Genomic DNA, 24,103 nt, shown 5'->3' on the forward strand with positions numbered 1-24,103 from the left:
ACAGCAATTACCTGAAAGGACAATGATCCTGTTGAGAGGCAGAGTTCAGCTCTGAGCCTGGAGCTCATCCCTCCTCAAGACACATTTTTACGTGCTGCCATTTTGTGCCTAGGAAGGGTTGTTCCCCCCAAGAGAGGGTGTGACACACAAAAAAATTTCATTAACTTCTTGGATTTTGATTAAAATTTGATGCATTGCAGTGCAGATTTTATTCTCTGTGGATGAAGAGATCTGTGGCATTTACCCACAGACCAGGGAATTTGGCACCAGCTCCGTGACTCCCCTGGCTGCAGAGACATTCCACAAGTTCATCAGTAACAGCACCTCCTCACTGTGAGTTTCAGCCACTGAAAAACTGAATTTCTATGATTCTATGCTTTAATTCTTAACCCTTCTGACAATTTTTTATACCTTTTCCTTCTGGAGAACACAAGCTGGAATATAAGTATATTATTGTGGGTATGACCGGCTTAATTTAATATTAAAATTTCTGTTTTCGAAACATGTTTGCTTTCTCAGTTTTTCTTGGAGCAAGGCCACATTACTCTCTCCTCCCCATACTTGCTGTAGTTTCTCAGATTTGGTGCATCTTTTTTTTATGTTAATCATCCTTACTTTTCTAAGGATGAAAAACCCTTTAATTTATTTGCTTTCAAATGTGCAGATAAAACCTTAAAGGGGAAGAATAAAGATTCACCCTGGAGAATGGGAGCACTCTTGCTCTTGTACATTCTTTGAAGTGTGAGCAGCTTCCTTAACATGCACCATAACAATAAACCTCACAATTTTCTAAAGCCAAATATATGATCTATACAAACAATCTTTTTTAATGTGAAAACATGACTTTATACATCATAGTGTATGATACACACTTCAAACACTTTCAAATCAAAGCTTGATAGACCCCAAGACTTTTTCTATAGTACATAAGTAGTAGTATATAAAACAATTATTACTACATGCTAAAACAGATTTCCACAGTCTTTTAATTAAGCACAATATATATAATATATATCTGTATATACTGTATATAGATTTGTTCAGATTAATAAGTGGACTGAGCACACACACCCAGCATAATACACTCCAGTAACTGCCTAACAACTGTGAATTTACTGGCATTATTTTTTTTTCTTTTTAAATCTGACAAAGCTGAAGAAAATAATGTTTTAACTGTTCCTAATAAACATAAGCAAGTAGGAAAGCTTTTTTTTCAGAGGTAGAGGTTTTATTGCGTAAAACACTGGATAAAACTGTACTGCTTCAAAGACATTTTTATTCTAACCGCAGAAAGAAAACAGTCATTGCTGAAAAAACAACTTTTAATACTTCTATACCAGAATAAAGTTCTGTCAACTGATGTATTATAATAATAAATAATGACCAAGAATAAACTTTAAATACAAAGTTTTCTAATTGTTACAAGCATAGCAACAAAATCCTCTACTCTATTGATCTCAGATTTCCTCCAAGATAGAAATTTTTCTTTGTGTAGGAATGTAGACAGTATTATGACCAGTATCACAGACTACAGAAGTTACAGAGAAAAAACTTGACATGTTTAGATATGAGAAGCATGATGATATTCAGAAACTGACAATGCATCACTGCTGCTGTCACTTGTTTGTATTACAAGTTACAAATGTTCTGGAAAAAAGGGCTATGTCAGAGGGGAGGATAGGGACAGTAGCACCCGACCAAATGGAATCAACACACACATCACAAGGAGCGGGAGATGTTTCCAGTGTCACAAACAGAATTATTGCCTGTCGTATCTGAAAATGCTCAGAAGACACAAAAGAATACTGAAAGAGCTCAAAAAGTGCAAGAAATGGAATGTGGGGGGTGGTTTTGTTTTTTTTCTCTCTCTTTTTTTTTTCTTTTTTTCTTTTTTTTTTTTTTTGCTAAGATACCGAAGGCGGCGCAAACACACAAAGCAAGCGACTGACACAGTCACCAAACACAGTAGTGCAGTTAAAATCCTAAAGCTTACTACAGTCAGAAAGGTTCAATAACATTTCAATCCTTTATCTAGGATCATAGAAACAGTTGCATTAAGTTTATCAACTCGATTTAAGTAAGGCAGTGAGAACTATACTAGAAAAACAAGAAAAGCAGCTTGCTCTGTGCCAGATGGGTCCAAGTTACACAGTGACCTCATTTAAACTGAAACTTCAGTTGGATGACATCCTTTCCGACAGCATATGCAAACCGTATTCCTTATTAGCCTGAGATTTTTTTTTCCAGTCTCAGGGTAGCGCTAAGAATTTTATTTACATTGATTGCAGTTTAGTATTTTTTGTAAACTGCTTTAGGCAGAGCTGAAGTTTTAAGGCCCTGGGGTTTTACTCTGTGCTCCCAGCCTGCAAAGAAATATTGACTTTTTTTTTTACTTTTTTCTTTTTTTTTTTTTTTAAGTCTGGATGATTTTGCTTTAGAAGAAGTTAATACTTCTCTACCATCACGATAAACAGCACCAATTTTGCTTCTATCAAAGGAAGTACATTAGAAGGATAAAATTTTATGCCATTCAGAGAATTTCAGAATAAACCTTTAGTTATTTCTCTTACTTTTTTATGTGGTTTGTTATAGTCTCTCAAAAGCTTCCTATGTGGCAAAGACCTTACTAAATTTGGAGCATCCAATCAGTAAAAAAGCTAAAGTCTGCAAAAATATAGAACACATTTGTTTTACAAAACCAAAGAAATATCATCTAAAACACTTTCTTTTTCATTAGAGACAAAGAGCAGAAAGCTTGGATTCATATTTTAGGTCAAGCTACTTTATAAGGGCTTGCTCCAGAAGAAACTTCTGCACTGTGTCTGTAACACTTACAAAAACTAATACAGGAAAATTAACCATGACCAGGGAATCCTTCATTCAAGTGTAAGGAAAAAAAAAATAGGAATTGAAAGGAAGTTTGAAAAAAAATGCAATTAGACAAGTAAAGAACAGAAGAAAAAAAAAACCCTCCTATGTAATAAAATTCTGTTTCTCACCAGTACCTTCTAGAGATAAGGCTGACTAGTTTCACTAAACAATATTTCTATATATTGTACTTCTACATTTATAGCAATTTCTTCAACAAGGAAAAAAAAAAGAATAAAAGCATTTCCCTCAATACTGCAAGATGATTACAAAAAATGGAATTACCTTTCAAATCTGCAATCACACATTGGGCTGCAGATTTTTTTTTCTAACCATTGATTCATTTGGCTGTATATTAAAAAAAAAAAAAAAAGAAAATGTAATATCACAATACTTTTCAAAATAGGTCAGTACTGACCCCAGCTTATGGGCCGTCTAAGGTTTCTCCTACACTGCAGTTGCAACACCACTTGAATTGATTTTCTCTGCAATGACAGCTCCAGTCAGACTGGCACCATGGCAGTCTACCAAGACATCTCATTACTATGCTAGGCAAATGACAGCAGCTGGTGTCATATTATAAAGGTGTTTTCAACAATGAAAACACAGCCCCTCAATCTTCAAGGCAACACTAAATCGTTTAGAGGGTATCATTTTTCTGTTAAGAGCATTATTTTTGGACAAAGACCACTTTTAAGTTTGAAATTGCCCTGCTTTTTTAAATAACTAACGACCTCCTAACACTTTTAAATCACTTTATTATCGCACCAACATTGTTTGGAAGTACTAGTTGCCAGGTAACTGTTTAGCAGCCATTTTCAAGGGCTGGAAATTTACTTTGCATGTGTAATATATATATTTACACACACACACACATATGGAATGTGTGTATTTTGTGTGTGTGTGTGTGTGTATGTAGATATATATTCAATGTGGGTATGACTGGATATCTCTGTGTCTGTAAATACATATATATATATATGTACATGTGTGGGTACATGTACATATACATATATTTGAATGTTTTCAGCATTCTGGACCCTTCTGGGAACTGGCATGCCATCCCTTCCCTCAGAAGGGGTTTATTAGCCAGCCCTCACCAACCACATGTCCAAAGCCGGGGTAAAAGGCTACAGCAGAGCAGGGCTGGACCCGCTGGGCATCACTCCTGGGCCTTGGTGCCCTCCTCGGGCAGCTCTGCCGAGCTCCCTGCCTTGGCAGCCGCCGGCTCCTCCAAGCTCCCGGCAGCTTCCGAGTCGACTCTGGAGCGCTTGAACCTGCGGTCGGGGTACTGGCTGTTGTCGAAAGGCATGCGATGCACACAGAGCACGTGGGTCTTCAGGTTTCCCTTCTGAGAGGCACTGTAGGGGCAGTATCTGCACTGGAAAGGCCGGTGACCTGTGTGACAGACGACAGCCCGGTTAGTTTTTGCTTTAGCCCACGGACATGGCACAGCCCGGACAAACGGTACACTCTGGAGCCCCTTTCTGCTGGGAGGGGCCATCGCCCTTCCTCAATAAACTGCATCTCAAAAATTCTCTGCTTAGGATTTCCAGAGCACTGCAGCTAATCCATCTCCCTCCTCAGCCCCAGCTGTAAATCCTTCAGCCCAGGATCCAAACCAAGCTCTTGTAAATACAGCGTGTACGAAACTGTCTTCTTTTACATTTGTTAATTATCTTTTTTATTGAAGTGCAATTCAAGGATGACAATGTGCAGACCCTTAGTCTAATAAACACACTTTGTCTTTGGGTGGGTTTTCTGGGTAAAGAATTGTATGTTTTATTTCAATCGCACAGATTACTTTTTAATGGAAAGAAATAATGGATTGAGATAGCCAAGGCCTCAAACCTGCAAACATTTACTCCATTGAGATTACTCCTGTGAGTAAAGATACGCAAGCATGTAAGTGTTTGCTGGACCAGGGCCCAAGGTTATCATCAGCTTTAAAATAAAATGTCCAAGCCAGATTAGAAAAGGAATGTTAATGCACAAAATCTGATAGATGCACTTCTTGTGGATAAAACAGCAATCGACCGTGTAACAAAGGCATGAATGAAAGATATTACTTCTCAGTAGGGCTTATCAATATGCTCTTCTATATTTTTCAGATTATTGTAACTTCAAATCTCCATGCTGTATCTGGTTTTGGAGGTTATGTTTCAACAATCACATTTCAACCTATGCTGGGAAGTTGTTGATGTGTTTTACTGGAACTTTATGAGCTTTGTCTCTCAAATTAACTTAAACCAGGACCATCTGAGGTCAAATGCGCTTAGCTTGCTTTAATTTGCTCAAATAAATGAATAAATAAATGTGCCAGACCATCTACATAAAGCCAGGATAAGTGAAAAACAATACCCTATCTCCACATTTGAAGAGCACATTTTCCCTTGCTGCTGCGGTACTACTTAGCAGGCATAAAAGAGATGCTGGGGCAGCAGAGGAGGAGAATTATGCTTCCTTCAATGGGGAAGGGGCTGGACCCTCTTCCCTTGCTTTTAGGTAGGAATTTACCAGCTAAACAAACAGACACCTGTTGTGAACTGGTCTGATGCTACCTGTACTGGAGTGGAAATGCTGCCATGGTCCTCCCAGCAGAGATGGGAGCATGGGCAGCTGCTGGCACAGGAGCACGAGCATCTCTGTAGCAGAGTGAATTCACTTGAACCAGCATTAGTGCCCTGGGCTGCTCAAACAACTTGCCATTTTTACTGTAATAACAACGCCACCACCTGAAGGCTGAGTCCCCCAAACCATGCTGCTTGCTACCCAGGGGAAGGACACTCGGTGTCCTGAGCCCTTGCCCCAGGAATGCAGCCTTTTTTCCTTCCTCAAGGACGGAAAGCTCCCCTTCACCCTTTGTTTTCATAGGCTGAAGACTGCCAGAAGTGTGACTGCCCCCCAAAACCTCCAACATGCATGTTTATTATGTATGTTATGCCTCCAGCACAGGAGGGATGTGGAGCTGCTGGAGCAAGTCCTGAGGAGGCACCAAGAGGATCTGAGGGATGGAGAACCTTTCGTGTAAGGAAAGCATGAGAGAATTGGGATGGCTTAGCCTGCAGAAGAGGAGGTTCAGGGGTCACCTAATTGTGGCCTTTCAGTACCTTAATGGACTGACAAGATGGACAGGGACTATTTACAAGGGCCTAGAGTGACAGGACACAAGGGAATGGCTTCAAACTGACAGACAGAGGCTTTAGGTTGGATATTAATAAAATATTTCCCTGTGAGAGTAGTCCTAGCACAGGTTACCCGGAGAAGCCATGGCTGCACCATCCCTCCAAGTGTTCCAGGCCTGGAGTAACCTGGGATAGTGGAAGGTGTCCCTGCCCACAGCCGGAGGGTTGGAATGAGATGATTTTTAGTGTCCCTTCCCACCCAAGCCACTCCATGATGCTGTGATCTCACCAACCAGCTCTTAATGCTTTACCCACAAGCAGCTCTTAATAAACAGCCATCCTAATTCTTTCCTGCAAAAACAAATTCTAAGCAAGGAATGCAGAAAGCATGGCTGGAGCTAACCACCTCACATGCACCAGACTAAAAGCAAACTCTTTTTGCCCACCACTGAACCAAGTTCAAACTCGTGTTCAAAATTCCATGCAGAGAATGTCATTTATTAATTCAAGGCACTTTAATAAATCAGACAATATAAAGTGCACCTACAAGGATTCAGTTCTGCATTGCTTCTCCCACGACTTACTTTTTCAGGCCATCAAAATTTCACATCACTGCCTTGTGAAAAGTAAGTACACAATAAGTTAATTTGTATTGTCACTATGCAGTACAACTGTGGTAAAGAGCACATTCATTTTTAATCCGATATGAATAATATATAAATATGTATACAGAGTGAGGGTCATAGGAAAGCAAGCGGTACATTGTTTACAGCAGAAGTAGTACAAAAAGTAGAGATTATTCTTGCTTGCAAAGATAACAATATCTGCAATTTGCTTGTAACTAAGGGGTGAAGGAAAATTCCCGTTTCTTTTAGGTATCCCCATTCATTAATTTTGGCTCCAAAACTTGTTGTGGGCAGCAGGCTCTTAAAATAACCCTTCCCAGATAAGTTGGCAATAAATTTATAATGCTTTATCTAGCAGTGGTTGGTAGGTTCTTTCTTAGCAAGCTATAGTTCATATGCATTTTACCCACTATATATCTCCCAATAAAATTATATGAAAGCCCTCCAGAAAAAAAAAAAAAAAAGAATAAAAGAAAAAGAAAAGAAGAAAGGAATCTTCCTGATAGTTCAAGAGATGATGTGATATGCATTGCAATTGTAGTAAAAAGAATCAGAATGAAAGTGAGGGTGGAGTAGGGGGGCAAACTATGGTGTGCATCTTTCTCTGATCAAAAATCAGGATAGAGGACAATGTATTGTTTGCAGCTGAAATAATCCTGTAGTGGAGCTATGTTCTATGAAGGCTATGACTGAGCATGTGGAGAGACTTTGCAATCCTCTCGATGGAAACTGACAGTCTAAGGAAGTGGAAGAGCAGAAAAAAATAATCAAAATTAGCTAAAATGCCAACAATGATGGCTGGACCCAAAGAACACCTCTAGCATGTATGGATTTCCCCAGGAGGGGCGATCACTTCCAGCACCTGCTGAAGCCTCTAAAAGAGATCTAAACCTCTTAGGATCAGACCCAGGAGGGGTGGCAGTGCTGAGGGGACCCAAGCTCATCATCTTCTCTAGTTTTGACTGAATTTTAGGGAGCACAAGGAGTGTGGATAAGAGGTGCCTTCTGGCCAGGATGGAGAAGTTTTCTGCAGGACCATATTAAGAAAAATCCCTCAGTGTTTGAAACTAGTCCACCTTTTTAAAAATATATGCTGCTTCATTAATTTAGGCTTTGAGGGAAAAAAAAAAGTAAAGTTTGTTTTCTTTTCTTTCAAGTTTGTGATGTGATATGTTGCTTTGTGACACTTCATGTCAAGCTGCATCAGTCACATTGCGTTAGGTTTCATAACATGGCATGACTGATGCAGCCCAACATGGTGCATCAGCTGAACAGTCAGAAACTGTAGGTTTTGAGAAAGACATAGATCTCAGTCTGGGGTTTAGGGCCACTTAAATGAAAGTTTACCTCAAGTAAGGGCCTTGGATTTAAACAAAGCCATTGCCCAAGAGTTGTTAAAAGATTCAAGTACATGCCAAACCGTATTTTGCTTTGTCTAATCTTTAAAACTCAAAATGTATTATTGGAACACATAAAAAGTCAATGTCAATGAAGTGGCACTGGGTTACTCACTGTAATCCAAACACTGCTAATAGTTACTAATTTATTAACTTTGATATGGATCCATTATTTAAGATTAGCACAAAGGAATACACAAACGAGAGAGAGAAAGAGTGATGAATACTAAAGTCTTTTTCATTAAAAAAATCATTTACATGGTCAAGCCGCATTAATTCTCCACTTCTAAAAATATTTGATCGGCATCCAAATTCTATAAAATTTCCACAAAGAAACATCTTATTTTTGTGGTATTGCAGGCACATATGTAGGGGTTTGCACTAAAACGTAAAAATGGGCATTGAGCTAGTCACATGAATAAGATCAGGAATTTATTCCAGATTGTTAAAAGTGTACTAATCACAGCAAAATCATGGCTTTCTCCCAAAGCAGCAAGAAAATGGTAATTTGAAAGAAAAATGCCAATAATACATCACACACAAGCCGTCTGTTGTCCCCACTACACCACTTTGTATTATATTGCATATGTGTACATACATACACAGATACACGCATACAGACACACACACACATGATTTAATGCATAAATTTAGGGGAAAGACAGAAGAGCAATAACATGATGAACAGAAAACAAATGCTGCGCAATGTACTATAAATTATAATTAAGCTCTGAATAAAATGTGTTTCTTAGATATGACATTTGTTCCCTTAAAATGCAAAAATGGCCATGATTATCTGACAGAATGTTTTTCCTTAGATGGCCAATGGCTATAGCACTTACTGAGATGCAATACGGCAAACTCATTTCAGATTTCTTTGCCTGGTTTAAGAAAATCCTTTTGGTGAAAATCAAAAATAACAGCAATTACCTCTTTAAAACAAATTATTCCCTCACAAAGAGATATTTCAAAAAGCCTCAAAGGCTTGAATTTTTCAGAAACAAATCTCTTTAGTTGTGATGTTGGACACTGAAGGTCTGGACTTGTCCTGCTGGGCCACTGTAGCAGTGCCCCACGGGCAGGGCAGCTCTGGGCAGCCCCGGGCACTGGAGCAGGACTGGCTGCAGTGGCTCAGGATGGATGGGCACTGCCTGCTGCACCGGGATGCTTGGTCCCACAACACTGCTGGTGGAATGGTCCATGTAATCACACATCTGCTGCCCAGCAAAGCCTGCACTCACACCTTCAGTAAGCCCACACTTCCCCAGGTGCTCCCCAGAGCTGTTCTGAGTCCTTTTTCCCCCACACAAGGTTGTATTTGAGGTACAATCATCTCTAAGCACATGAAGCGCGTGCTGCCTCAGAAGTAACAGCAGGCAACGATGGTCGGGTGCTTTCTATGTTTGAGGAGAGGCTTTTTGAGCATCTCCAGTTCTCTGGCAGTGACTGCTGGGCTGAGCTCATGTCTCTCTCAGACCACAGCCTCCAGGTCCCAGGCATCTTGGTGAACACTGCCATTTGAAAGTATATTAGAGCATAATAACAGGCATTTGCAAAGGGAAAACTATTTTCATTTAAATCTTGGCTAGTGCAATTTCCTTTTTTCAACGTATAAATTTTCATAAATACATTTCCTATCCACAGCAAACATCCCAAGTACTGCATGCATTACCCAGGAGAGCAGAATGGCTCTAAAGCAGCCATTCGGATCTGGAGCATAACAGTATGGATGGGAAAATGCTGAATAAATATATTTGTCCAATAGACAATAATGGCTCTGATTGAGCCATTCCACTTTATTGGTCTCAAAATATGCATTTTATGAAACTCCCCAAATACCAGACAGATTAAAATACACCCAATCAGGTTGGTATCTGTAATAAAAGTTTTTATAAAACAATTGAAAAGTATATGTTTATTTACGCACAGGTCCAAGACCAACCAAGATGATCTTCTGGGAAAATTTCAATATTCTGTGAAGTTTATATGTTACTTGGATTACAAAAAAAAACCCCAAAATTAAATTTTAAAGACTATTTCATGTTGACCAAGAAAAGTCATAAAACCAAAAAGCCTTTTGGTGATTTTCTCTGGAACAACATTTTTAAAAAATGCAGAGATATCTGGATTTTAGGAAGGTCAGGGTACATTTCCAGCTACCAAGGCTAAGGCTTTGGGTTACACGTTTCCATTGGGACTCCTAAAGCAAGGGCAATCCCCTGATCACCCTCCACTCAGCTGAATTCCTTCATTACCAGGCTCAGTCCTGCTGAGTCCTTAGAGGTCACCAGATGAATTGCTCATGGCCCAGTGTCTTTACTTAAATCCCTCCTCACTGATATTGCACTTCGGAGCAGCTCAGGTGCTGCCACCTGGAAGAGCCTTTCTCTTACTGTGAGTTACTGGAAAGATCTTAATTAGGGGGGGATAACTTTGGGGTGAAGACCCAGCACATGACAAAACACAGCCACCAGCCTGATCCTACATCAATATAAGGATGTCTGGAAAAAAGAAAAACATGGCAAGGTCAGCAAGCACCCCAAAGCCACCACATGACACTGCAGTCCTGATGCCCATGGACACTCAAGTGTTTGGGCACTTGCAACAGCATGGGTGGCAATTCACTGAACTATCACTGGCTGCAGAAGAGCTGGAAAATAAAAAGACCTAATCTGTAACTGATTTTATCAAAGATTTTTACTTGAACAAAAAAACTTCAATCGTTGGATTGAGTTAAACCCTCAGATACCTAGATGGCTTTTCTGAAATTAATCAAAGGTGGAGCCTCTTCCTGAGTTAGTGCCTTACACACCACTTGGTGTTTCCAAATAAGTATTTCAGAGGCTGATGAGTGCACTAAAATGTTTAATGATGACACAGAAAAGCAAAAGTTGGTGCTACACTTTGCCTTTAACACATATTATTAAAATATTATGTTAATTTCACACATTCCCCCTAAAATAAAAACTGTTCTTACAGTAATTATTCAATTCCTGTCTCAAAAGGCTACAGTCACTAATTATCACACACTGAAGTTTCCTTTAAAAGCAAAAGAAGTAAAAACCACCAACAAATCATCCCTGCTATGTAACACAGCCAAGTGCAGGTCGGTCTGACACAGAGGTTAACAGCCACCTGGGCACTCCTGATAAATTCTACTGATGTCCTTCATCAATATGGTTTTACCTTACTGAATGATTCACTCATAAAACTATGGAAAATATCATTAATTTAACATTTTTTGCCTTTGGTATGTGGAACATGAAAATTGTAATTATTTGGAGGTAGAGTGAGGAAATTGTTAGCCATCTGTAGTGCACTAAATACAAGGGAATTAGGAAATGGCCAGTGAAATCACTGATGGTGTAACAGAGACTTGCAAGTCCTGGGAAAACAAACATTTCCCATTTCTTGCAGAGTTGGTAAAACAACAGAATTACTCAGCTCCAGCTACTCAGCACAGAATTGGTTTCTTTTTCAGAAGAAGTTATTCACACAGGAACTTTTGATTTAGAAGGGAAATGGATCTCTTCTTGCAAGAAAGGAATAGCCTCAGCAGAATAGCTGAAAAGGTCTTCCTAAACAAATATTAAACTTTATGGGAACCCTGTAAAGCTAAAATTCCGAGCTAAAGGCAGAAGACTGTGCTTTCTCAGGATCTGTGTGTGTCAGACCACGGCTGGTGGGTGCACACATGGTGCCCTGTGCACAATGGCATCAGTTCAGGTTCTGACATGACAAACATGAGTTACGAGCCCGGAGCCTCAGCGGGCTCCAAACGAGGTTAGTGGGAATGCTGTCATTGATTGAGCTTGAAATGCCAGACTATCATTGTCCCATGCTTTGGGAAATTTAATTACATTTAATTTTACATATTTATTTACTTTGGTTTATACACATAAGTAGAGGACAGAGTTCTTATCAAGGGCACTAGATACCTGTTGTAAAAAGCAGGCAAACTCTGACTGAAGTCATAATGGCAATGGTTACAGAAATCATAATCCTAAACTCACAGCAGCTTGTTTTCTGGCCAAGCTTTCATTTCCAGACATTTCCTCCTGTCTGGTACCAATCCCTGATCTCCCAAAATGATGTGTCCCTTCATCTCTGCAGCCTGGTCCCCTCCACATGAGGGGGGAGAGGTACCCAAGCCCAGGGAGTGAGCAGGGTACAGTCCTCACAGCCTTCCCTTTCTCTCGTGCTTTGGGGAGGCTGCAACTAAGGAAACACATTTTGAAGGCAAGTGGCAGACTTTTCTTCAATATTAACTAACCCCAAGTTCTTCTGATCATCAAAATTACATGCTCAGAGTCCCACCTTTGCCTTTACTTACACATTTCAATTAATTGCTATGTCTATTCACTCCTTTACTTATTTTAATCACTTCAATAACATTATATTCCCATTCTAACCCCCTTGAGCAAAATATCTCAGTTTTCCTACTAGGTCATTCACAAGTTTTCTCGCTAATGTTCTGTCATATTTTTTAATTGTCTCAGTAAATATTTATTATTTCAGGGAGCATTTACCACTTCTTGAATGAAGCTGTATTTGAATTTAATGTACCTATGATTTCCCAGAATAAATGCTATACTGGTGGCACTGGGATTTTAGTAAAGAGAACATTCAATTCAGAAGCTAATAGGAAAGACCTTGTTAGTGATTTTGCTACCAAATATCCTTTATTCTGCCTAGCAATTCATAAAAGCAATAGAATTTTCTCTCTCACTCTGGGCAACTGTCTTGCGTTTATTTATTTTATTTGGCAGAATGGAATCTTAAAAATCCCGTGCTCAGCTTTCTAAATCTTTCCTGCCAACATATGGATGTGTCACATCCTCAGCTGGTGTCAAACTGGACAGTGACACAGCCTGAGCCATACAAAGACCTGCCCCCTCTGTGCACAGCCCTGTAAGGATACCCGGCCTCCCCACCAGTCCCACGGTCCATAAATCACCTGGGTGGGAAGGGATGGAATTATCCCCGTGCTATAACATTAGCTGAAGTGAGACCCTGAGCTAGAATATCTGTTTTCTGTATGTATGATGTCACTTAGACTAACCATGTTCTCCTTTAATTTTTGTTGTTGCTTTTTCACATAACTGGGGTAATTTAGAAGTTATTTTGTCACATTATCACTTGTCATGTACCTCACAATTCTCTAACTCCAGCATCGTGTTAGTAGAGAGGCTGAAGAACAAAACACATTAAGTAAATAAATATCTAGTTCACTAATAGCTAATATTTCAAATTATCCAGGAGTAGCTCACAACCCCACTAATCATTCTGCTAAAACATCACTATTATCTGTTTATGGGATTTGGTGAGTGGAGTTCTCAGAACCACTCATTATTGGCAATGCTTCTGCATTATGTGCCATCACAGCACAGAATTACCACGAGCACAGCCTGAGTGGGAACTCACAGCAACCCAGCTTTCACCAGGCACATTTCTGATGTAGGTGTACATATAGCTAATGTTTCCGTAAAAAAATAAACCAACATATTTTTATTATATCCCATTCAACAAACCAGGAGATCAAACAGTAAAAATTAAAGGGCTGAATAGAGTAAATTGAGCATTAACTTTGCAGGACCTCTCCCTCTGGAAAGTGCTGTTGGTGTTGTCACAGAAAAAAGTGTCTTTTTTATCAAGTCACAAAGGAAATGCTTTCTCCCCTTCTCCTTTTCTTTTCTATAAAAGGCTCTGTAAAATGAAAGGTGTCAGACTTTGCTTTTTCTTCTTGGCATGATCCAGAATGTATGGCTGAGGAATGACAGATGTCTGCAACCAGCTGCAATGAAGCATGCTAAAGTTTCAGTCTAATCCACTTATTTCACTGCAGTCACGTAAACCAAAACAAATGGGCAGTGCCTTACATTATAAAAACACAGCAGCATTACTTTGTTGCATAATGTAGCTGATACGCCATCTTTTTATCATTTTTCCTACTGCAGAAAGAATTCACCTCTTTATTAAAAACAGCCCCTGAAAGTTCTCCCATTCTGCTTGCCTCTATTTTTTTCTTTTAGTGTCACAGCAGTCCTGCGATGCTCCATGCATTACTCAATATGTGGCTATTATAAAAACACCGTCATATTTTTCCAGGGAAGGCTGCTTTTGTTTATAAAAACGTGATCCAATTCAGAAGCCACCGGGCCTTATTCTGCTCTCTCATCCTTGCTGCCAGCCCGTGGCTTGAACAGATCTGTGCTGCTCTGAGTCAGGATAGGATCTGCCATCAGATCAGTGCATGTTTCATCTGTGCAAAAGCCAAATAACAAGTGCACCAAGCACTTACCTTAACGGGGAAAAAAACCCCACGTCTCTGTTTTCCACTGATCAAACTGGAAATGTCATCAGAGACACAACTAATAGCCTTAATCTACCCAACTAACCTCATTGAAAACCCTCCCATTTTAATGAGGAGGGAGACCCACTGGCAGTATGTTTCCTGAAGCCCTGAACACCCCCCTGGTGTTTTGTTATGCCACAGGGAGTATAACCTAAGTGAACATGGCATCGCTTCCTGGGAAGGGAGACCCTGCCTCACTCCAACATGTAGCGCAGCAACCTTTTGAACCCTCCCCTCTTTAATCCTTGTATGGAAAGGGAAAGGATGAGGAGTCATGTGGCTCCCTCCCCGCCAGCAGTTCCAACAGCTGGGAAGCACTCTTTCAGCGCAATTCATAAAAAAAGATGTGTTGGATTTCGCCGATGGCAGAATGGTGTACGATTTCTGGCCCTTCAGGCTAAAACAATAAATGCAAAGAGGAAAATTTGAGATTTCCCCCCTTAAACTTCCCACAACAACCTCAGCAAAACCACATGACTTGTCTTGTACAATCTCCCTGGTGTTTTCAGTGCTACTTTGGCAGGAAATCAGAATTACTGTTATATAAATTCCATCTGATGCCAGAGCTACCATCTGTGAGTAAAACTGCTTCACCTACGTCTGCCGGCAAAGCCACTCTCCCAGAGACAAGGGAGAAGGGGAAAAAAAATTTGATTAATTTGCAGAATGCTTGTGATTTGCTCATATATTATTATAACTGCTCATCAGCACATGACAAATTCCCAGCACTCCGCACAGGAACCCGTTCAGTTTCAGCAGTTTTTTGCGTCGGCACCTGACAGACTGCAGAGCCACTAATGACTTTCAGATGCTTACAAACAGTAATTCTATCTTCAGAATAAAAAGAAAAATCCGTAGGAAGAAAAGAGTAGAGTTAGTCTATTCCATTTCCTTCCTGTATATCAACATGATTTAACTCTTCGGGGCAGCAGCGGTTCCAGGATCACAGCACGGCTGCTCCTTGCCTGTAAAAGACAAAGACTGCCAATCTCAGGGGAAAGGTGGAAGCAAAAGCCGGTCTCTGAAGGCTTTTGCTACACCAGCTCCACAGAGAGGCAGATACAAAGCAGGTAGCCTAGGAAAAAGCACACCTACCCTGCAGTACTGGGAGAAAATACACGGTCTCCCCAGCGCTCCCGAATTCCGTGTCTATTTCCCTATTTTAATACTTCTGATAACCTTTTACATTTTCAGGGAACACATCTGCTTCCTAACTGCAGCTGAAATGTTTTTTTCCCCCTTTAAAAGTATGATTATGCTTTCTGAAGCACTGTCTGTGTGCTTGATTGCCTGTTTTAGATTAGAGATTTTAGCAAGGAAACAAAGACTTCAGAGTGCACATCAGTCCTGCATATGAGAAACCACAGAAGGAATAAGCAATAAAATGTGATGCACCATCTGTCCACAAACAATAACCTGGATGTTCTGAAGGCTTACAAATTATTTAGCACACAACCTCACCGAATTATAGGACCCTTAAATAGAGCAATAGACTGGGAATGAGAACCTCTTTGATGTCCTTTTGTATTTTTTTTCCCCAACTCAGCCCTCGATTGATTGCTATCTGTTGAGGTATTTCTCAAAGACTATTGGAGCAAGTTGATATTTATTAAGTAGCTCTCTGTAGAATATTTTGCCACAGATTTGAACAGTGGGGTATACACTGCCTCCCTGGCCCTAGCCTGCTGCAAACAGATTGTTAATCAAAAGACAGTCTAAAAGAATAGTCAGTTGGGAAATTCAGTCCTAAGGGCAAAATGCTGCCCTCGGTACCCATGTGCAACTCCTGCTGGCTTCCATGGGAGCTGACGGGAATGCTCAGGGAAGAATTGGACTTTATTAAGTACCAGAAGCTTTTTGACTGGACTCTTGTAGAACAATTCTCTAACAAAGAATGCAATTTTAATTTTTTATATTTTTTTCTCCCCCAAATTAAGTCCTGCTGCAATTAAAAAGAAAGTGACATTTTTCCTGGCTGTCATGCTGAAGCACAGTGATCTTGCATGCAAAATGCATTAGCAACTGAGCACACTCCAGGTACTGTAAACTAGAGTATGTCAAAGCTACTGGATCCCTAGGCAAACCTGGCATCCCCCGGCAATATGTTCACATACCAAAATAAAGATATTCAGAGACCTGTGTTTGGGATAGAGGATTTTGTCTCACCATATTTAAATGTGAAATCATGTTTAAAAAAATCAGCCAAACAAACATTAAAAATATTTCTTTTTTAATATGCAGTGAATTGCAAAATTTCTGGATCTACTGTTTCATTCTCTTCTCTGCATTATAAATTCCTGAGTTTTTAGTGAACATTAGAATTTGTTTTTTCCAATTGAAGCATGCCTCTAAACCCATACTCCAAAATAAATCAGCATCCCTTAAAGCCACCCACTTAATTTTTAAAAGGAAGAGCCTGCCCAAAATATTTCTTTTGCTTTGGTTTCCATAGAATTTTTTCTGCAAATTTTCTTAACACAACATTTCCCACGCTGGCTCTCAGCTACCAAACATCCAGACCCACCTACCAAAGGTCTTCTTAGTGTGGTCTTTACTCTTTTGCCTAGATGGCAGATCAAAATACAAATAAAAATAAATATTAGAAGACTGAGGATTTTTTTTTATCGTATTCTTTTTGACAAACAGGCCAAGAGGGAGGTAACTGTATAATTAACTTTAGATGTGCCTAATGTAACTCCTTTATCATTGATGGGTCTTATGGAGAGACACTGAGAGGGAAATGTGCCTTCTAGAGTTTCATAGTGGAGCCAGAACTATTGAAGAATATTTCAGTATTTAGGCCCTGATTCAGCAAATTGCTGAAGGTTATGCATACTACAAAGCCTGTAAGTCATCCCACAGAATCGGGTAGGAATTCACAGGAGCTCACACAATGCAGGAGCCCAACTTGTCCCTGAGCTGGGGCCTTGGAGCTTGGCCCGTACTTACAGAGATTCCTGAAAGAGACATGAAAATTTGCCTGGGGGTAAAAGCTGGCACATTCCATTGTCTCATTGTGACTCTGCACTGCTTTTTGCATTTATTTTTGCATTTACTTCTACGTGGTGAGGGCGCAGGTGAGGGTCCAGCGGCCCAGCCCCTGAGCAGGGACCTGCAGCCATCCCGAGCTCTCTGCAGGCAGGGTGGGGCTCACAACTGGCTGCCAATTGGGAGGATGGGAATTTTACCATCACTGGGGGCACAGGGAGCCAGCTGGTTGCTCCATGGGTTACACACAGGCAAACAACCAACACCCACATCCATAAAGACACGAGCTGCCACCCAGGAAAGGGTGGCACAAGATGAACGTGCAGCAAAACCCTTAGATGTCAAAGGAAAAACCAAAATCTCCTTCCAACAGCTCCTGTGGCAGTCAGTATGCAGAACAACAGATGCTACTGAGGATTTCATTTTAAACAAAATTGGAGAAGTCCAAATTTCTATGGGCAGTGAGAAACTGTGTTCATTTAGGGTGTCTGGGTATTTTTTCAATGATTTAGAATCAAGGAGCCCCCTACATATCTCTGAAGAACTTTTTCAGCACGTCAGGTAGCAAAGAGGCAAACATCCCTGCCAGCAGCACCCAGCACACCAAAGCCTGCAGGAGAGCCACTCAATCCCAGGGAAGCTTCATTGACTCCCACCGACTTCCAGGGAGAAGATTTACTTATGTGAAATCAATGGCAGGCTCTGGGCTTTCAAGCAAACTGATACCCACTTGGGCTTCTCTGTGTATAAACCAAAACCATTTCGCAACAAAACTAATGCATACGGTGGTTAGAGGGGGCCAAAATATTTTGCTTTCTGGAGAAAAGGATGCAATTTCTCTGATTTCAACAAATAATCTGAGGCAGGTAACTTTCCTCTATCTACCATTATGCTAATCAGAACAGAAAGGTCTATAAATGTACTTAAAGAGACAACTAAAAAAAATTAATCTGTGGTTTAACTTAAAGGTCAACTCAATACATATTGAGAAGTCAACTGAAATTCTGCCATTAAATATAATCACTCCTTCTAGGGTGGTAAATACTGTGTGGAAATACCCATCAGGAGCCAAATTCTGATCTCAGACAAGCACATGGATGGAGGAGAGCAGTGCTGATCTTGCATACAGAGCCTTTTCATCTGAGCCTCCAGGTATCAAGATCCAGGCCACTGGATAAGCTCCTTTAAATTCCATAGGATGTGATTAATATAGTGCAATATAAAAAAAATATTTATATATTTTAGAAATCTTGGCAGAAGGGGGTTGTGGGTTTCTGGACTTTTTCCAGCTTTGTGGATTCCTACTTTCAAGCATTTTCTGTAACCTGAAAGGCTAGAGAGTTCCTTTCTTAAAGAACAGAGATTTTTCTATAATCACATGGCTACCACAGTGAAAGCCTTTCAGATATAGAAACTGCCCCAGCCATTACAGTAAAATCAGGAAGATCAGGACCAGCCCCTGCTCCTCAGCTCTGGGGCAGGTGTCAATCCCAAGCCCTTACTGTATACACAATTGTTCACAACCTCAAACCAGTTTTCCTATTCTTAACAGAAAGAAGTAAATTGAAAAAGGCTTAACTAGCATTTTATATGTGTGCAAACTTATTCTTTAAATTTTAATATATGGTACAGTATAGGCATTTTCTTCTGAAATAATGTCAAAGATTTGGAGAGGGAAGGCACAAAGGTCAGATTTAAATCCTGAAGGTAGCATAAAAAATTTAGATAACACTGTTTGTATATATTTTTGTATAGCATGTGTCCTGACAGTGTCACCATCAGCATGGGCTCTAGAATTCATAATCCACTGTGCTATTTTTTAAAATAGTTTGATTTGTTTATTAACTGTGCTTTCCTATTTCCATGAGATATAGACATCGACAGTGAATAGACCTTTTCTAATTGAACTGATAGCTTGAAAGTGAACATGTCCTTGAATTTACACTGAAAGATAGACAGTGATTATTTATAATAAGGGATTTAGTCAACTGCCTTTCCATTTGTACAGCAAGGACTTTATCAACAGACCATGTTTAGGTAAATAGTGCCAAATAAGATAAATTTTGTATTAAAGGACGAATGTCTCGCAGTGTCAGATGTACAAGGAAGAGACATTTGGCTGATGATATGTCCTGTAAGTATGAAAGAGAGTATTAAGATAACACTTTATGCTAGCATTAATACATCAAAGTTCTGGACTGACCTGTTTCATCCAAAGTGAAAGCGAGGATGCTCTTAATTCCTATCTAAGATTAATTTAATTCAGAAGGCATTCAGCCTTATGTCCTGTTTTGCAGCTTTATAAGAATTGCTGGATTTGCAAAATAGCACGGCTGTACGCACGTTAATAAATGGTCTGTGTTTGTCTAGGCAGAGTTGAAGCCTTTCTTTAAAAACACACACACACATACACACACACACAACTCTGGCTCCGTGAGCTTGCTTTGCCCACAATATTAGAGCTCAGCTATCTCCTTGCTGAAGGGCCTATTTGTCTGCTTTAAGTGAAATCACTCAATTCTCAAAAGTCAGTGGAGGACTTTGGAAGGGGGAGGGCTGGGAGAGGCCACTCCAAATAAGTTCCATTAATCAAAAGACACAGTCTAATGTAACTAATATTTTACAATTAGAGAAGACAAGATGGAACTAAAAGCCATCTATCTCTCTTACACCACATGATCATCGATTCATAATCAGAAGACTGAGAGTCGCACAAAGATGCATTTACAGGGGCTGGGGGAGGGGGCTGGGTCGGAGCCGCAGATAATGAACACGATGAGAAGGAGCGGCGCTGAAGGCTGGGGAAAGATGACAGAGTGGTTCAATGGTGACGGATGACACGAAGATGAGTACTGATACCTGACAGGCAGCGAATGATGACTGCAGTCCTTTCCCACCATTATGATCCTCAATTATCTTGCTAAGGACTAAGAGAGGGAAGAAAAAAAAAAAAAAAAAAAAAAGCCAAAGTGGCTCAGCCCATCCGTTTATTTATAAGCTGGGATAATGCTAGAGTGTGCCAGGCTGCTGGGAAAGGCCACCTTTTGCAATTTGATCAGCACTTTATAGGAGCTGTAGTTTTCATTGTCAGCGCTCATGGGCACAAGGGGAAATGGGTAAAATACAGTACTTGTCCGTCTGTTTTGTAATAAAATTCTTAAATCTTCAAAGGGAGTTATTTTTTTTCTTTCACTGCCACCTTCAGGAAAAAAAAAAACCCAAAACCCTAGGCTGACCAAAAAAATAAAAGAGAAAACGGGCTTTGTATTTGCACATACAGTTAGCGGATTGCAGCCTGTGCTCCCAAAATTCCACATGCAGATTTATCCAAATGAATGATAGGTGGTGGGGAGTGAGCCAGCATGAGCAAGAGCCGCAGCTATGAGGAGTGCAGGAGCAAAGTGAAGAGGAACTTTTCAAGATTCTTCATTGATTTAGGGAATTATTAATAAAAAGGGAAGAAAGTTCGCTCGAGACTGCTTTGTAGTTGCAGAAGATGCCACAGGCTAGCATTTCTATACCAAAGAATATGCCGTTCTGCTACATTATTTATTTTTAAAGACACAGATCTCCTAGCTATGTTGGAGTCATTGCTTTGGAGAGAAAGAAAAACAAATTAAGATTAATGTTCTACACAGCTCCCGATAGCAGTAAATATTTGATCAGAACAATTCACATTTAAATGTTGACATACTAAAAATCATATTTTTTGGAAGAAATATTTCTTCTTCCTGCTTTAACTGAAACTTTCCATTCCTGTCCCATTCCCTCACTGGTCCTCTTGAAGAAACAAAGTCACATAATATAACACCACATTTTCAGCCAGGATAACTAAAATTAACAAAACCAGGTCATAAACATCTCTGTTAAAAAAAAAAAAAAAAAAAAATTCACACACACTATACATGTCACACATATTCTGCAATCCTGCCTGCCTTTTTCCTCTCTCATTTCTCTCCAAGGGAGCAAGCTGCTCAGTTAACTCCAGCCCAGGAGGGCACAGTGGGCATGGTTTGCTGCCCGCAGTGTCCTCTCCCCACCACAGCAGGGCACAGGCTCCCAGCAAAGGGGGCATCCTGCACATTTTGGGGTGATGAGAGTCCAGTCCCTCACAGAGATGGGTTTACAGCTCTGCCTGCTCACCAAGGACAGGAACAAACCAGCCAGAGACATCGAGAGCACGGCCTCCTGTGCTCATCAGCCAGCACGAAGCACCAGGCAGGAAAGCTGAGCCCAGCTGGCACATGAAGATGCTCAAGTAACAACACACCAGGCTTCATCTGACCCCATGCTAACACTCCCCATGCACTTTTCCTGGCTCAAGGAATGTCAGAAAATTATACCAGCAAAAAAAAAGACACATCAGAACAGAGCTGTGTCATCTGTGGTAGAAGTCACATGTCCCCAGTCACACCAGCTCCTGTTGGACAAGGGATCTGTACCAATAAGCACTGGAGGCATTAGCAGGTGCTTCTTGTTATCAGAGATAAAGGAGTTCTGGGTTTTGGTGACATATGGTAAACAAAACAGGTGGGGGTAAAAATCCAATGGCAGGAATTAGCCTAAATGCACTTGTAAATGCTTACATGGGTAATAGCTGCCTTAAAGCCCTGACCATGTGTTGGGCTGCCTGAGCACTGGGGCAAGAGGTGCTCCAGCCCCAATGCCCAGGGAAGGCAAGGATGTGTCAGGACAGTTGTTAGGGCTACTGGGGCACCAGTGGGTTTACAAAGAGCATGTCCCAAAGGAGAAAAAACATTCCACGTGATAAACTTCAGCTTTTCTAGAGCTGCTTTCTAATTGCTTCCACCTTTGCTTTTGCATGGAGAATACACAGGCTGGGCTGGGTCTGAAAGGACTGGACTACACTGGCACAAGAAATGCAGCAGTCATCACACAGAGAGTGTCTGCACAACGAGAAGCCCTGCTGGAGCAAGACCATAAATATTCCAAGAAGCATTTTGCAGATATCCATTTAGGAATCCTAATTATGAACAAATGTCCTTAATCTGCCCACTTCATACATCTGAGATTTAAGACAGGTTGAATCCATGATCGTCATCGCAATTAGCACAAACAAAAGGGCCAGATGTGAGAAGCATGGCTCTGATGTCAGGGTCTTCACAGCAACTGATCAAATATTGTATAGCTATAACTGGTTTTCATAAATAGCATATCTCAGAAGTGATGATAACTGACACATTATAAAATGCATTTTTCAGCGTATTTTCGCAAGAGCACGTGCTGCACTTGTGCACAAGTTGGACCCATCTCCCTGTGACATTGCTTCAGCATTTGTGGCAAAACAACTCAGCTGTCATCAGTGGATTCACAATTGTGTAAAATTGGACTATCATAGTGATTAATTGGGCTAACTTAATTTGTACATACAAATTAAGTAACTGCACTCACAAATACCTAATTTAGCATGTGCGTGCAAGTTTAATTTGCACATACAATCACACACTTTAGGTAAATGAGATACGTAATTATGAAGAATTTTTTTCTGTCCTTGTCTGCACGTATAAATTCTCTGAAAAAAGTTTTCATTATTTATCTTGAACTCAGATAAACAAATATTTCTTTTATCTACCAATATCACTTCTGTTTTCCAAATGGCTACCAGGAGAAGCTATGTATATTTATGAACTAGAGGCAAATTGATAAAAAGGATAAAAAGAAGAAGGAAAAAAAAACCTTACAATTAACATGCAGTTGTTTGTGCTTGAACACAATTCTAACAAACAAGAGTATTATAATTTTGCTTGAACAAGCACTGCAAGACTCAAGCTTTAAAATAAATTTTTTAAAACTCTACACAAAAGAGGTTTACTAATATGACAATAAAATATTTAGTTATTAGCACAATGTTGAGATTTTATTTTGAACATAAAATTAAGATGCTGAGGTTTATTCTCCTGTCAGTTAGGACCACAAGGGCGATGTAACGGCTGCCATTCAACAAGCAGCAGCAATATAAACTAAAGTTTAGCTTTTTGTTATCCCTGGAGCTTTTACTCAGTGGGAACTGTTCAAGAAACGACTGGATGTGACACTCAGTGCCATGGTCTAATTGGCAAGATGGTGATCAGTCAAAGGTTGGGCTCGATGATGTTAGAGGTCTTTTCCAGCCTAAATCATTCTGCAATTCTGGGAAATAAGTATTAACGCCTGAACGATGCATTAGTAATTTCATACAAAATTAGACGGGAATTATCTTCAAAAATAAGGATACTAGAAAGAAAAATAAATTTTAAAAAAAAGGAAAACTAATAAAAAATCAGGGCTACAAGCAGAGCCTTCACTGTAAAGGACAGACTCGGGAATATTTAGCCGGGTGCTGTGATAAAAACCCACCAAATGGCTGGGGAGCGTGCGGGGTGCCAGCAGCGGCTCAGTGCGCGGCTGGGCCGCAAGGAAAGCGAGGCAAAGGAAACATTTCTGTCTCGGTGCTGGTGTCCCAGCGCCCGCTGTCCCCGCGCTGTCCCCATCGCGCCGGGCGCTCGGTCTGCAGCGCCACCTGCGGGCGGCGCGGGGGCAGAGCAGCGTGGGCAGCGCGCCGGGGCCGGGTCACGGCGCGGTCACTGCCCCGCACCGCGGCACGGCACGGCCAGCAGCAGCCCCACCGCACCGGCACCGGGGCCAGCAGCCCCACCGCACCGGCAACGGGACCAGCAGCCCCACCGCACCGGCACCGGGGCCAGACCCACGCCGCACCGGCACCGGGGCCAGACCCACGCCGCA

General features: G+C 40.7%; 1 protein-coding gene across 8 annotated transcripts in view; it reads right to left on the bottom strand.

Annotated features, from left to right (window-relative positions):
* Positions 1-802: 802 nt before the first annotated feature.
* ZNF536 (zinc finger protein 536) overlaps positions 803-24,103 on the bottom strand; it is a 344,409-nt gene continuing 321,108 nt past the window's right edge. For 6 of the 8 annotated variants that reach the window (XM_071440306.1, XM_071440308.1, XM_071440305.1 and 3 more), the window contains one exon: positions 803-4,266. In XM_071440306.1, the coding sequence (XP_071296407.1) occupies positions 4,031-4,266 (236 nt within the window). In that variant the 3' untranslated portion in view covers positions 803-4,030. The remainder of the gene's footprint in view (positions 4,267-24,103) is intronic. The other 2 variants (XM_071440312.1, XM_071440311.1) reach the window with 2 other exon arrangements.

This window comes from Agelaius tricolor, unplaced genomic scaffold, assembly GCF_023055355.1.
Source record: "Agelaius tricolor isolate 1412-34295 unplaced genomic scaffold, bAgeTri1.0.p SCAF_15, whole genome shotgun sequence".
Lineage (NCBI taxonomy): Eukaryota > Metazoa > Chordata > Aves > Passeriformes > Icteridae > Agelaius > Agelaius tricolor.